Source organism: Orcinus orca, chromosome 12 (genome assembly GCF_937001465.1).
Source record: "Orcinus orca chromosome 12, mOrcOrc1.1, whole genome shotgun sequence".
Lineage (NCBI taxonomy): Eukaryota > Metazoa > Chordata > Mammalia > Artiodactyla > Delphinidae > Orcinus > Orcinus orca.
Genome location: NC_064570.1, coordinates 32,669,889 through 32,686,642, shown reverse-complemented (window position 1 = coordinate 32,686,642; position 16,754 = coordinate 32,669,889). Strand labels below are relative to the sequence as shown.

At 36.2% G+C, this 16,754-nt stretch overlaps 1 protein-coding gene across 1 annotated transcript in view; it reads left to right on the top strand.

Annotated features, from left to right (window-relative positions):
• LAMA2 (laminin subunit alpha 2) overlaps positions 1–16,754 on the top strand; it is a 607,678-nt gene that overhangs the window by 338,231 nt on the left and 252,693 nt on the right. The window contains exons 13-14 of the mRNA XM_049695645.1: positions 10,675–10,776; positions 12,170–12,381. Coding sequence (XP_049551602.1) covers positions 10,675–10,776; positions 12,170–12,381 — 314 coding nt within the window. The remainder of the gene's footprint in view (positions 1–10,674; positions 10,777–12,169; positions 12,382–16,754) is intronic.

Genomic DNA, 16,754 nt, shown 5'->3' with positions numbered 1-16,754 from the left:
TCAATTGAATTCTCACAACAACCCTATAAAGCATTTACTGTTGTATCATATCCATGTTTCGGATGAAGATTTGAGACAAAGAGAGATTAAGTAATTTACTCTAGTCATAAGCAATTAATAAGTGGCAGGCAGAGCTGACTGTTTCTTCCGCAGAAGTCTAGCTCCAGAACATGTTCTTTTTCCCACTATGCCATTCTGTCTTTGTGTATACAAGTAGTTTTCTCTTAATAAAATGTGTTGCTCTTTCCTATAAATTTTTTATCTCTAATATCACAGAGCAGAAAGCAGATGTATATAAAACTGATACTATCCTGGGGCTCTACAATAGAAATTGCAGAGGGTTACCCTGATATTTAGTCACCAACTATAATAAAGTAGCTGTAAAACTTAGCATGGTGGAATTTCAAGTTGCCCAGTGATTTCAGATCTAGTCCAACCTTTCAGCTGATATAGGCATTCCTCCTCCATCATCCTAGACAGATGAAGCTCTATTCATATATCTTCAGGGATATGGATACCCTACAAGGTAGTTCATTCAATTTTCAACAGTTCTAGATATTAGAAGTTAATTTTTCCACATGACCAAACAATACTCCTTCTCCCCACTTCCTTATATAGGCTCAGTTTCTGTGCTACAAACAGAGCACGTTTTTTTTCCTGTTGTACAAGCTAGAGCCTCAGACATTCGAGAAAACAATCATGTTTTCCCTAAGTTTTTTCTTTTTTAAGATTAAAGATTCCTATTACCTTTCTAAACCTTTTGCTCAGCTTTTAGAGCCATCAACATTCTGGTCATTCCTCTTTGAATGAACTCTAATTTGTCAACTACTCTCTTAAACAGTGATATCAAGAATGTGCTCTTACTAGCTGTGATTGCAGTTGGATTATTGCTTCCTTTAATCTGTACGCTAGGTCTCTTCTTAATACAGAGAGTACATTATTTGCCAATGTATCAGAACGTATTGAAAATGTGCATATGACTTATAAAATATGTATTAGGGAGTGCTGGAAATTGCACTATTATCCTAGCATATAGAAGCTGGTGAAAAGTAATGGCGTATAGTTGCTTCATGTGTGTAAATGTCTAAATGACTTAAATATTGATTTTTTTCCCTTCAACTTCAGATCAAACTTCCCAGTGCTAAAGCTTCCTTATTTTAAAACAAATGCATTTATAGTTTGCCAGTCAGCAGTACAGTAAGTTCCTGTGGTAAGCTCAAATCACCAAAAAGCTCAAATAGATAGGTCTAGTATGGTTTGTTTTTAGGACTGATAAAGATAATAATAGAGAGACCAATAAAGACCTACTTTAATAACAACTGCAAGTTATCTCATGGAGTCGTACAAATTTTCCAAGTTTTTTTAATGCCTTCTCCATCTATTCAATATCATATATTGAAATGATATATGATGTTGAATTTGATTAAAATTCAGCAAGTATTTATGTACCATCTACTATCTGTGAGATACTTATGCAGAGTACCAGAGGGAAACATTAAAACATGAATAAGATCTGAATCCTGCCATCACTGTGACTCTTCCAGAAAACCTAAGATTTTAAAGTGCATTTAGAATTGTGAAATAAATATTATTATGATTAGATTTTTTGTGTGAAGTGTGTATATATTTAATTTTGAAAATATATTAAAACAGTATAACTTACAATATTTTTTACTTATATACTATATGCTAGGTGCCGGGTGAGGAATTTACCTTGTATTTTCTCATTTCATACTCAGAACAAAATTCTGAGGTAGGTGTAATTCAGCTCATTTTAGTGAAAATCAACTGAGACTCTGAAGGCATAAATAACTTTCCCAAGGGCCATACAGCAATTTAGAGGCAGAACCAGGATCTGAAATTAGGTCCGGAAGATCTCCAGGAATGGGTTTGATCTTTGGTGTGATTTATATCTGACCCCTATATTAATAGACATCAGATAACTAACACAGCCCTTTATCTGTTCATTCTGGAAGAAGATACTTAAATGTATTTTATTAGCCTGTTGATTCTCCCCTAGTTTCCATTGCACATTTGGGAATGTTTTCTTCTAAAATTCATAATCAGCTTCTACTGCTGTTAATAAAGAATCACCTGCAGAGTTCACAAATGAGGAAAGAAAGCAAAGAGAATAGTGGTAGGTCAATTTAGCATCAAATCAGAATAGTATTCCAAGATGTGTTCTGGCTTCTGCTTTTGAGGGAGATAAGTTGACTGCTATTTCAAAATAACCTCTATTTAAATAATGTAACCTAAAATTAATTGAACTTATTTAAACATGCAGCAGTTCCAACGATATTTAGTGTTGCTAAAGATATAAACTGTTAGAATTGACTGTGGGCAAGAGGAAAGCTCTGTTTATTACACTCTTGTTGCTACTTTTGCAGTGTGAGGGGAAAAGGCTATACAATAGCCATATACTATCCAAAGTAATGAATATACTTATAAGACAAAATACTTAAGCAGTAAGAGAAAGGTTAAGTAAAATTCTCATTCACATAGAAAATAGCAATGCTGATAACTCTTTTTTACAATGTTTTCATAAATTTTCCACAAGGATTGTATATTTTGTTTTCATTCGTCATTTATGTGAAAATAGTAAGTCTGTTTCTATTTAACTTACTGGAACTTGGATTAAAATGGGTCCTGTTATTTTAATCAGATCAGTGTTGTATGTCATGAGGATATAGTTTTCTGTTTTCTTGGCAGAGAACTTAAAGAAAAAAATTAAGCCCTAGTCAATACAAAACATACGTATATATAAAACCATAATTTATGGTTTATTTGATTAGATCAATGTTTAATAATATGCTACATGTATTTTTTTGTACTGAATATTTACTCATAAATTAATCCAACTCAAAGAAAGAGTACTAATGGAAGCTTCCATCCAAACATAAAAAGTAAACAGAAGACAAACAGCTGTTGCAAAAATCCTATTTTTGAGTCTGGGCTTGATAACAAAAAACAGTTTGGAGAATTTGGCTGCTACCATTTACTCGCATCTGTTGAGACTGTACTATTTCAACTCAATATTTGATCAGTGCATGTCACAAGGTAGCAAGTAGTTCTCTAAGTCAGAGAACTTAGAGAAAACACTAAATACTAATTTATGTATGGGATGTTGTACTTCTAAGTGCTTCGTCTTCTATGTAAAGTTTAGCAAATCTGTTCATGAGATGTTTATATTTTTAAGTGCCCCCAGAAGGATCTAGGCATTTGTAGAAAATACATGAAATAGAAAAAGATTAACCCATTCACTGTAATTTTTAAAAATTTGATCTGTCTACCTTTGGACTTCTTGTTATATGAGAACCACTAATTGTCTGGTTTTCAGTTGCAACCAGATACATTCTTACCTGATCAAACCTTTATAATTCCATTTGCTTTGAATCATAACTGAGTATAGGGAAAGTATAATTGGGCCTCACTTTGTTACGCAGGAGACAGAAAGCTTATGCTGGAGATAGGTTGGCATTACTCAAGTGAATAAACATCTAACAAAAATTCATATGAGAATCTCATATTGACTTCTTAATTCCTCTAGATGTATCTCTCACAATTGCTTTGTTTTCCCTCTGCCAACCAAAATGCTGTAATGAATATCTCTTGGCATTATGAATAAGAAACATTGTATATGAATACTAGCTAGGAGGTAGGTTGTGAGAATTTGGAAAAACATGGTGCAAGTTGGGAAGAATAAATATGCGTGAGTAGTTCCGTAAGCAGTTGGAGGACTGGGCTGCAAGGACACTGAATGATCAGGTAGCGAGTGTTACACTGAGGGAGTATCCCTAGTGGGCTGCCACAAAACTCTGTCCTTGGCCCTGACGCATTCACAATTTTAATCACTGCTTTGGATACATATGAACTTTAGATGATACAAAGTACAGAGGGATGCAAAATTATCTTATCGGGTTGGAAGTGGCCAAGTCTAAAAGGAAAAAAAAAAATCAGAAGAAAGAGGAGAGAAGGAGATGGTGGGAGTGGGGGTAGGGTTTGAGGGAGATGTGTAAAAGGAAGGAAAGAAGGCAGAAAAAGCAAGCAGAGAGGAAGAAAAGAAAGGGAGTAAGGCAGGCAGAAAGTAAAATTCCTCGAGTTTTTTTCTTTGTATCTCCTGGACTGCATAAAGTAGCCTCTTGCCTTCCAAAGCAACATCTCTAGAACGTATTGTCCCCATGTGACACCCACAACTCCTAGTCCATTTTCTGTGCGTCAAAGATGATGTAACTTTAAGATCTCCCATGTAAATTCTGCCTGTTCTCTAATTCAACATCCCCTTGCATCGGTTCTATTCTAATGATCAAGTTTTGAAAGGAGAGAAACATGCACTTATCTCAATGTTATAAATGTACAGAAGAGTATAACAAAACCTGTAGTGGAATACATTTTCTGTTTTGAAAGAGAGCTTCATGAATAGACACATTAATAAACACTTAAATGGGAGGATACCTTTTCAGAGTTTAATACTCTGGGGCTTTGGAATCTAGAAAGATGAATCGCCTGCCCTCTTTGTGATACGAAATTGAAATTGACAGCTCTGTTTCACTTTTCCTGCTCAATATTACAAAGCCTTTTCCTCATTTGATTTTAGTATATCCCTTCTGAAATATTTGCTGTGGTAAGAAAAGCAAATATTAGGTTTCACACCCCATTTTGTGGAGTAAGAGTGATGATGTTCTGACATCAGAGGACCAAATATTCCAGGCTTATTTTTCTGAGAAAAATTTCCTTGCAGATATATTGTCCTCCATAGATCATCCACCCTTCATCCCTCAATCCATACTTCTTAAATTGGGGGGAGAAAAAGAGAGGCTAGAACACACAAAACCTAATACTAAATGCTTTTGTAAAGCTTAGCTTTATGAATTAACTTTAGCCTTTTCCACTCATGAGGAAAAACTTTCCTGCCTCATTAGATCTTTAATGCAATGTGCTGCATGCACACTGCATTATTAAGTGTGACATTAGGTTATATATTGCATAGTAACTATAATGTTACTTGCAATCAAGCTGTTCCTTTCCCCTGAAGGTAGAATTAAAACAGGTATTCAAGGGAAACAGCTACTCGCATTGCTCTTTTCTTAATGGGGTGAATTTGAGGATCAGGAGAGTGAAGGGCTTAGCACTGAACCATCTCCAGGAATGGATGGATGGGTGCTGCTCCTTTGTCTTGCAGCGCCTTCGCAATTTGATATCTGAATCTCCCCAAAGGGAATTTTGCTTAATAGATAAGGGGAAAGATAAAAGACTAGGTCTTTGGGAACTCTTATGGAATGAAATATTTTCATTAAATTCACTTTCTCTTTGTATTGAAAAGGAATATAATTTTCATCTCTGGTACATATAGTCTAATCCATCCAGTAAATATAAGAAAGGCCCTAAAGCAAACTGGAATTGCACTTATTTCTACCTGTGGAAAAGCATATTTCTCTAGCCAATAGAACGATGCCAGTTTAGTTCCTAAATAGCAGGAGAAAATGAAATGTTCTATTGGCTGTACATGCAGTGCTCTGTAAAATTAGAGAAATCAGTGTTGTCCCCAAAAAGGACTAATATGAAAACCTCAAATATAAAATTAATAGAGTCTACAAAGTCCAAGATTGTGGAAAGTTAAAGTTACGCACAGTACGCATAACTTACCAATGTCATGTGATGTATGGTTAGAATTCTTTAATGTTATTGGATGAGTTGGTTTATACAGAGCTCTACCTGTTCTTCTGTCCTTTAGTTCTTTTACTAGTTGTGGTTGCCACTGACTTCTCAGCAGACTTTAAGAATATCACTGAAAGAACTTTTTTCCCTCAGTCTTCTGTCCAGCGGGACATCAACCAGGCAAAGAAAGAAAAGCAGCATTTGAATGGTCAGAGAGCTGTAGGAATGAGAATTGCAGCAGGAAAATTACTTGAAGCACACATAAGTAGCAGAATGGATAGATACAGAGGCTAGATTGGGAGTTCTGAAACTTTTTCAATTTGTGGTATTCTTAGTGTCTCCATATTTTTCTCACAATGCCTTCTAGATCAACTGAAATATGCCGCAGTAGTTAGGGCTAAACAACTTAATAAATATTTGTAATTTAACAACTTAGCAGTCATTAAAAAATAATGCACATAAATTTAGACAATATAATAATTTCTTTTCTTCATAAATTACCACAATTACTTACTAATGGGATCTTTCTTGCTGAGTAATATTCAAGTTCTCAAAACCGAGAATCAGATCAGACATTGCTGCCTTTATTTTCTGTTTCACATTGATTTTTGTACAATGCTTGTTTTTGTTTTTGTTTATCACAGCATCCACTGAAAACTTTGCTTAACAAAGATATGACATGGCTGAAAATGCAAGTAAACAAAAACATAGCTCAAAATTTTGAGAACATCCTCTAGAGGAATATAGAACTATCTGTTAAAATTGTGAACTACGTAGAGCTAGTTGTTTGTGTGGTGTCCAACCATTATATAGTATTGCTGTATTTCCTTCAAACATTTACAACATCCCACAGTGCCTTTGTGAGTTTACTGAAGTGCCCTGGGACATCTCTGTGCAGATTTTGTGAACAGGGGGCTAGATAGATCCTACAGAGTATTGAAACTGCATAGAAACTTGAATGATACCATAGATCCCAGGGCCACTAGAGGTTCTTCATTAGGCAAGTGCAATAACAGAAGTAATTGTTGATAACACTTTCCCCAAAAAAGAAGACTGAAGTCAGGGAATTGAATTCAAATGCTTGATGAGGACCTAGTGAGTGGGATGTAGCAATGGGAACAGAAAGTTAGACAAGAAGCATTTCAAGGAATAGGATTGAGGCACTAATCTGATACAGAAAATAAAGTGAAAACAATATTATGTTGTACCTATGGTTTCCAAATTACAGTAGAGAAACAAAGCAATTGGCTTGACCCATGCTTCATGAAAGTTAAGAAAATAGTTGTTTCCTGGGAAGACCCAGATAATAAGATTAACTTTGGGTATGTTGAGTGTGTGATACATTACTGAACAATCATTCAGTACAGAACTGTTACAGGCTGAATTGTTCCCCAAAATTGTATGTTGAAGTCCTAACTCCCAGAACCTCAAAATGTGACTGTATTTGGAGAAAGGATCTTTTATTCCAATTAATTAATTAAGTTAAAATGGGGTTCTTAGTGTGGTCCCTAATACACTAGGACTGTTGTCCTTATAAGAAGAGGAAATTAGGACAGAGACAAACACAGAAGGAAGACCATGGAAGAACACAGGAAAAAGATGACCATCTATAATACAAGCTAAGGTGAGAGGCCTAAGAAAAACCAACCCTGCTGACATCTTGATCTCAGATTTCTGTTGTTTACCCAGTCACTGGTCCTTTGTTATGACACCAGGAGCAAATTAATACAGGGACATGGGACAGGATAGAAGATACAGATTGAGAAACCAGGTATGAACATAATTCAATCCATGAGAGAGGAATGGAAAGTCAATAAGAAAGGATAACCAAAAGAGAGTAAGAGTCTTGGAGACATCCATACACTGAGTATAGAATAAAAGAAAAATGTATCTATCACAGAGACAGAGTTATGACCTCTGTCGTACTCCAGGGGAAGAAGTATCAGAAAAGTCTAATGTAGTAGAAGACCAAGGAGTCAAGAATCTTAAGAATTATCACATGACACATAGAACTGGACAAAAGCCCATTAGTGGTTGCTAGATAAAGCTGATAAATGACCTTTCAAGAAGCACTTTTAGTGAAGTACTAAGGGTGGAAAGCAGGCTGCAGCTTGATAAAATAAAAAAAGTGTGGATGGGTAGAAATAAAGAAAACGAGTGTAATACCACATATCTTAGAGTTTGACAGCAAAACTAACAAATAACCAGAGATAACAGCTAGAGGAGACAACAAAGTTAATTGATGACTTGCAGCCCTGTGCACATTTGATTTGATGGAGAGAGTGAAGACTGGGATACTGAAGGAATTATAGGAGAGTGGAGAAGCAAGCATGTGGGGGAGCCAAGTAAAAATGGCATTTGGAATATGGAGCAGTACATTGATGGAGAAGAGACGGAACTCCTCATCCAAGCCATATATGAAAGGACAACTTATATTCTGAGTATTTGCAAAACTTTTTCCCCCAAAAAACAATATTCCTCAGAAAAGAAGGTGTTATCTTATAATTGAATCATTACAAAGACCTTACGATGGTATGTACTCTTTGGGGAAGACACATTAGCTGGAAACACCACCAGGAAGTGCTTGGTCTTATTGCTTATGAAGAGATTACTTTATGGAGTTGAAGGAAAAATAGAGGCAAAGGAGTTTAACAGAGAATAAGTAATTATTCCTAGGAGGTACAATCTCTAAATTGAAGGATGATATCTTAAACAGTCTTTTAAAAAATTACCTAAGTACTTGACTAAGTAGTTATATAGAGGTGATCATAAATACACACCTTAGGATGAATGAAGTAGACAATGATTTTAATATTATAGAAATGAACACTTGTGGTTTGGGGAAAAATCACCTGGTAACAGTACCATGCATCTATTTAAAATTTCCTGTTTTTCACAACTTAGGTGGAAACAAAATAGATTCACTCATGAAAATTGTTAGATGATTCAAAAACTGGTTCTAATGTTGCCAAAGCATGGGTATCAAATATGCGTGGAAGAGTTTGGAAAAAAGTTTTTATGAAATGTGAAACCAGTTTTTCATTATTATTATTACTACTATTACTATAAGCCCTCAGGAAAATAGGTTGAATTAATTCTATTCCTTAGTTCATGTTTTATATTATCATTGACCCGCAAAAGGCCCCTCTCTTTTTCTATGTAGTTATTTGTTCTTTTTTCCCCGTTTCCACCCTCATTACTCTCGCATATTATATTATCTCATATACTATATGACTGATTATAAGCAGGTATGGAAAATACATTGACAAATCAAATATTGTAACAGATCAAACATTTTTGTATTTCATCTTAAGTCTTAACATCTGGGATACTCAAATTACACACACTTTGGCTCTTTTTATTGGCAAAGTGGGAATTACCTTTAATTCTAAGTTTCTCAAATAGATTTAAGAAATTAAGAATTAATTTACATTGGTCTTTTTTTTTTTTAGAGAAACATATTCCAGAAGAATAATAACATGTAATCCAAATTTTAAATAATCAAAACACATTTGGAAGCTCAAAAGTTTGCGACATTATACATCTATGTCCCAATGTTCTTCCGAAACTCAATCCCTACCTCCTACTAAATATTTTTATTAATTTATGAAATTCTGAATAGTTAAGTCCTCTTTAAAATATATGAAACATTCTTTCTGCTGCCTTTCTAGACTCCTGTCATTGAGAAAATGTCTGGCTGATTTTGAACAAGCATGCTATGTGAAATTTTGGAAGCTTATCTTAATAGAGCCAAAAACCTTTTACATAGATTCACCCCTCATTACTCACAATAATGCCAAGGGCTATAGTCCAGAGAGATATTTATTATTTTATATATGAAAAGACATTAGAATAGGGCTATTTCTCAGTGGAGCAGGGGAATAAAAGTTTTCTGAATTTTAGTTCCTTATAGAGCTCCCTGTAATGAGCTCTTAGAAGACATTAGGAGCTGCAATTTTAAAACCCTGTTTAATCAGCCATGGCGAGCTATGTTCCATTCCCTATGGAACAACTCTGAGAGGAATCCGGGTTCCTCCTCTTCAATCCAGAGCATGATCGGGAATTGCTTTGTGGTCAGGGTCTGCTATGAGAGGCCACAAAGAGCCTAGGGCTGCGAAGCTGGGTCTGTTTGTCAGCATGGAGGAAACTGCGGAATACAAATCATCAGCTTTGTTTTATGAATGTCTATTTACAATGCTGGGGTGGAATTTTTTAAAAAGCACTGTAGCATTTGCATCGAGTCTGTCACTCAAGCTCCAGTGTTGATTCCTATCCTGTAAATGATCTTGCTTTCCTATTTTTTTATCCTTTCTGCAAGGTTACTGTCAATGTCAGAGGATGTAAACCTCAAGCATACATTGTATGGGGCTCGGCATGCATGTGGGAAGGAAAGAAGTTTGTTTAACGAAAAGGGATAACAGCATTCATTCAAACCAAGCATAGTTGATTGCACAGAGGAAAGTGTATCTTCTTTGGGAGTTTTGATTGAATTTTATCATGATATAAAATTTGCTGCTACACTTCTTTTTCTTTGACCAACAACATTTCCCAGCTTAGCTTATAGTCTAGGTAAAGTGCCTGTGAAATGGAGTGATGTCTTTGCTGAAATCATTCAGACCCACAGAAAGTGAGTGACCCTCAGGGATGGGTAGAAATCTCCCAATTTTAACAAAGATCCTTCTCTGTTTGGGAATTTTAAAGCTCAAGCTACACACTAGGAGAATGACAGGAGGGGCTGTGTTTGGTTCCCTGGAACTTAACCTATTTCAGCAAGCCTGCAGTACCAGGGAAAATAGCACATGAATTTATATTTGTGTCAGGCTTGCTGTTGATGGGTAAGGTTCGTATAAAGGTTACTCCTAAAGAAGTGTCTATCATTCTCACTCTGCACGCTCATGATTTCTGCTTCTTCCAAATCCTGCCCTCTAGAGCAATACAATAATTTTAAAATAATAACTAAAACATGATTTAATGACCCACCTCCAGTCCTGTAATGATTACGCATCTCCTCTCTTGTAGCTCACAGCAGTTGGAGGACAATTGACATTTACTGTATCATACGACCTTGAAGAAGAGGAGGAAGATACAGAACACGTACTCCAGCTTATGCTCATCTTAGAGGTAGAGTATGGAAAGTGTCATTTATATTTAACTGCTTTACACTCTTACGTTATTTGAGGTTACTCCTTACTTGGCTAGTTTAACATTAATTTGCATACTACTAGAGAAAAATATCATATTTTGGGAATTTTTTTATGCCAGTCTTTATGTTTCACTCTGAGACATAACTAAAAGACTGAGCATAGGCATTGGGTTCCAGTGGTAAATGGGAGTTTTACAGCAGATTTGGAATTTAAATTTAAAACTTAATGACCATTTTCCCAAGAATATAAGGATACTCAAAGTATTTAGGCAAATGGCAGATTTACATAGTTGTACTTTTTCCATCTCTCCTTGCTTCCAAGTAGATTTTATTGTTTATTTCTTTGTTTATATTAGGTAGAAGTAAATGGAAAAGGAAACATTTATTTAGGTGCAGTTAAATCGAATTCAAAACTCCTAATTTAGGTAAGAAAAATATAGGAGAAACTGCTTTCGGGATTTGGAGGGCCATAGGCAGTTCCCAAATGCTAGAAGGCTAAAGTTATCACAAAGGCTGTCTTCCATCCTTTCTCATACTCTTCCTTTCACATAACACATGCCCTCCTCCCCTCAGCTCACACAGAATCACACATTTCATGCATATTTATGAGTCCAAATGGATCTGTGTTGATTTAGCACGAGGCTCTGTTGTTTTTTGTCTTGAAACTTTCATGCATGAGAATCAATAAAAAAAATTCTTTCCCCAAAATGAATGTTCCCAGTATTAGATGAAGTGATCTGGGTGATATATATATCATTACATATGTATGTGTATGAAACTAGAAGTATGTCATGGAATTCCTTTGAGGTAAAAGGGATTCTCTAAATGTAAAATGTTGAGAAGTTACATATTATTAATACGAATGAACTAAGATAAAATGTTAACCCGAATGGTAATGATGCCATTATCCTATTGTGAACATTAAACTGCAGGTTTTTTTCGTTTGCTTTTCCCCCCCCAGATAGAAGAGTCCTTTAAAACAATAGCTTCATACACTGTTCTAAGTTTTCTTCCCTATTTTCCTATACAACCCCCATTCACCATAAAATAGTATATTTGAAATACGCAATTTTTGTACACTTCTGTAAAACTGAGACATTTGTAATCACATATATCTATGAGTTGCCAGGTATTTATTATTTTAGTTAATGGGGGAAGCAAAGTCATGCATAACCAGGAAGCTTATACTTTGTGATGCATCTGGTTAAGGCTAATATTTGAATTGTTTTCTCTGCCTTTTATACATACGAGAAATATGCTGACTGACAGGGGAAGCTAACCTGAAATTAAAAGCCTACAGAGGATAATCCACAGAGAAGAGAATCCCTTTCTTCACAGTTTTACCCTTTTATACTTTCTTTTTCTCTTTAGGGAAATGACTTGAGAATCAGCACAGCCCAAGATGAGGTGTATCTGCAACCATCTGAAGAACATATTAATGTGTTGTCACTTAAAGAAGATGTATTTACCATACATGGCACAAATTTCCCAGTCAGTAGGAAAGAGTTTATGACCGTGCTTGCGAATTTAAAGAGAGTCCTTATACAAATCACATACAGCCTTGGGATGGATGCCATCTTCAGGTAAACTCAAGAACTGCATCTCCCAGCGTTCACACATTTACCTTGGGGCAAACACGCATGTGCTGAGTGACTGAAGATCCCTAAGGTTTGCTGTCTTCAAATAGTAGATAAGAACGGAGCACTGGTTTTCTGAAAAGTGTTTCTATTAAGCTTTAAAATTTTACATACCCAAGATGAATTTGTCTTAGTCATTTTTTAGTATTGATGATTCTTTTTCACTTCTGCCAGAGCATGCAATAAGAATGATTCCCATACTGAGAAATGCTATACTGGAAAAGAGTCTCCTTTATGATGACTCAGATAGTGGAAAACTAAAGTGATACAATTCCAGGATACCCGTATTCAGAAAGTGGTTTGTAAAATATTTTCTTCCATTAATTAATTCAGTCGTCTCTGACTTAATAGTATATAGTTTATGATGAGAAATATAAGCACCTTCATTTAAGTAACTACAAGGTTTTTTAAAAAAATACTGTAATACTGTAATGGCTGCATGATATAAAGGAAGGTATGAGCTTTGGAGGTAACCTGACTAGGAATTAAATTAGCTCTATTGCTTATTGTATGTGTGACCTTTGGCAAGTGGTTGGTCCTTGTGGAAACTTGATTTCTTCAAATATGAAGTGGAGAAAATAGTGCCTACCTTTCAGGGTCGTTGTGAAAATTATATGTGATAATTATGTAAAGTGCTCTTTACCTAGAACGCTTTCAAAGGATTATTCCTTTCTGTTCTCCATTTTTTTTCCTTAAAGAGGGAGCTCCCTGACTTGAACCAAACATCCATAAGGGGCTGACTGTAGGCTGCTGTGCTTTTCATTTTTAAAACAATGATGGGGCTTCCCTGGTGGCGCAGTGGTTGAGAGTCCGCCTGCCAATGCAGGGGACACGGGTTCGTGCCCCGGTCCGGGAAGATCCCACATGCTGTGGAGCGGCTGGGCCCGTGAGCCATGGCCATTGAGCGTGCGTGTCCGGAGCCTGTGCTCCACAACGGGAGAGGCCACAACACTGAGAGGCCTGCGTACCGCAAAAAAAAAAAAAAAAAAAAAAAAAGATGTATTTTTCTGACAAAATTTTGACTTTGTGTCTAAATGAGCTCTTTTCCTTTCTCCTTTTCTACTCTAATAGTAAATAACACAAGCTCTCGTGGCAATTTTGTCCTAAATCAGGTTAATTCGATGACCAAATGTGACCCCAAACCGACAACTTGGCATACCCATAATCAAAGCAATGTCTCCAATACTGATTTATCTGCAAAAGGGTTTTTTTTTTATTACTGATGCTCCCCTACCTCCTTCATTTGCTTGCATGGCCTAGTTTGTCTTTCATTTGTAGTACTTTAACTAAGCGTAATCATCATTACCATCTCCCAAAGGAGAGTATCGCAGATTCATAAACAGAACCACTGCCAAATAATGTACCTCTTCTGCAGAGTCAATTCTGCTAGAAGCTGGGTTAAAATGCCATGAAGATGAGAAGCAGCACTTAGGAATTAATTATGTTTTTTCACATTTAGTAAATAGAGATTGCCACGATGTTTAACAAGTACAACGAGATGAGTCCTCTGGATTTCAAAATAAATGACAAGCAAATTGACAAAAAGTGGCTGGGGGACTTATTTATTTTTGCCAGCATTGTTTCTCAGACTAGTTAATCCAAAGACATGAATCCCCCTGATTCATGTCAGATAATTGTAGTGTCTACCCATCTGAAAATCACTAGTTTCATTTGGGCCTGCTGAGGTTTCCCCATACACGAACAATGTGTTCACAGAGTGTGTCTATGGGATCTGACACAGGAACTAATCCAAGTAGGTGGTGCTTTCTGCGGCCTACATTTTGTAAGGCACTGTGGTTCAAGGAGTGAAAGCCATATCATATTTGAAACTCCTACCCACTTCAGGTGAGCCGAAAGTCAGCATGAATCCCGAGTCAGTACGCTTGTTACATTTTATTTATCTCTTATCTACTAGTAGATTGAGTCATATTTGTAAAACATCATTTGAATTGATTTCAACTTGTCTTGCACAGTAGGCTTCCAACTTGGTATACAGCTTGTGTGCAAGCACAAGTAAATTGAAGCTATCTCAACAGAAATTCATGTTTAGAATTACTTAAGGAAGATTTATTTCCAGGGTAGTTCTCTCAGCAAATGGGCTGACGTTCCTCCTGTTATGGAGGAACTGGAATTGAATAGTGGAGGGAGAAGTGGGCTGCAGGTCAGGATTTTGACTTCTGTTTTCAACTTAGCTATTTAATAGTTGTAAACATAAGTGTCATTTTGACCTCTTTGGATTCAATCACCTCATCTGTAAAATAAGGATGAGGACAATTGCTTGCCAACGTCAGAAAGTCACTATGAGAATGGAATTAGAGGACTGCAAAAGCATTTTGCTAACGGCAAATCAGCACACAAATCTGAAGCCTTTCCATCTGACCTGCATCATTCCAGGGAATACCATTTTTTCCAAGTACCGTTAAGACTTGGAGACGTCTAGAATAAAGCATGGACTGATATTTCTAAAACTGAGACCATTTTTGCTGTCATTCTTTTCGACAATGCTGAGAGGCCCATATGATAAAATTAATTGATTTCCTTCTCATTGCCCTCATTGATAAGATGAAGATAAAAATGGAAAATTTTTCATTCTTCCTTTAAGAATGTAAGAGAAATCAACTTAACCTGTGTATCTTTCTCCTTTAAATTCACCAAACCTTGTTTTTAGTAGCATCCTTGATATTTAGCTTGATATTTTTTCTTATACCCTATAGTAGACATTAGTACAGTTCATCAAATTTTTAATCTCCTCCTTTTGGAATATTGCATTTCCTTTGAGGGTAGATGTGGTCATAGGACTTGGTTTGGCCAATGAAATCTGAGCTGAAATGATGCATTATTCCTCTCCTCCTCCCCCCAAGCCCTGGAAAAGCATTGAATTGCCAGTGTGAGACTCTGTGGCGCTTACTTACCTACCAGAAGATCAAAACAGCCTGAAATATTGACAGCACACATAGGTCAGCTACCCGGAATAGTTACCCAGACCTGTAGAGGATTTCACATGAGTAAACTTTTGTTTTCTGTTAAGCCACTGAGAATTTGGAGTTGTCTGTTACCACAGCATAACTGAGCCCTTCATGACTTTATTGTGATGCAACCCATGTGTCTTTATTGCTTGAAAAGAAATACGAAATTTCTCCAAGGCAAGATGTTTTCATGTGACTTTTAATAGTAAATTTTTTGGCATGGGTATCAAAAATATTACACAGAATTTACATAATAAATAATCTAGAAAAATCCTTATAAAGAAAGGAGTGTTTTGAGGCTTGTGTAAATAGTGTTGGTAGTATACTTCTACCTTTTGAAATTAATGATACAGGTAATCGCATTTTGAAGAAATTATTATGACGAGGGTTCTCAGGCTCTTAAAAAGATTTATGTAACTTGCTCTTGGGAAGAGGTTCAGCCAGGGTTTATGCCCACATGTGTTTTCTCCCCATTATCTTTGACTACCTCCCAAATCTATTCTGTAACATTGGATTCATTCAGTCTGCCAGCATTTACTGAGTGCTTTCCCTGTGCATTTGAGTTGCAGCTCTCTCTTCTGTAAAATGGCAAAAAGAATACCTAACTTTCAAGATTGAATGCTAAGGTGAGAAAATGATGTATCCAAGACATCTGACCTGCTATCTAGTATATGTTGGGAGGCAATGTCGAGTAACAGGCTAACCATTGGGTTTGGGTTTGAGTCTGTGCTGCACCATTTGCTAATGGTATTATAGTGACAAGGCGTTTTACTTCTCTGAGCTTCAGGTTCTGGCTTTGTAAATGTGGACAAAAACATGATTACCACATTAGTTTCATTGATATTTAAAGGAGCTATGTCTCAAGTTCCCATGATAGTGCACAGAAGACACTCAGTACACAGTAATTATTATGTGATAGTTCTAGGCTAAGGAAAGAGGATACAAAGATGGATAAAGGATCATTGAATCCAAAGAAGGCATAGTCGAGTATGAAAGGCAGACATGTAGTAACATTTATGGTAGTATAATAAAGAGTGCAATGGAAGTGTGCATAGAGCATCCTGGTGGAACTAGGGAGGAAGAGATGAATTCTTATATTAGCATTTAATATATTTTTGATGAATGGCTGCAACAATAGCAGATTCTGTCAGTTATTTTCCTTACTTGGTATGGGATTGAAAATGTTTGGAGAAAATGTCTAGCTCGTTCCCAGATGGCCCACTCAGACATTGAATGAACCAGTGAATGATTCTGTTGCCTTTTTAGGAATGAAGTAAAAATGATCAGCCTTCACTAATTGAGTAGTACTTTGTGGAACTTCCACAGGACAGAGGCTAAAGGAAGTTCTAAGTC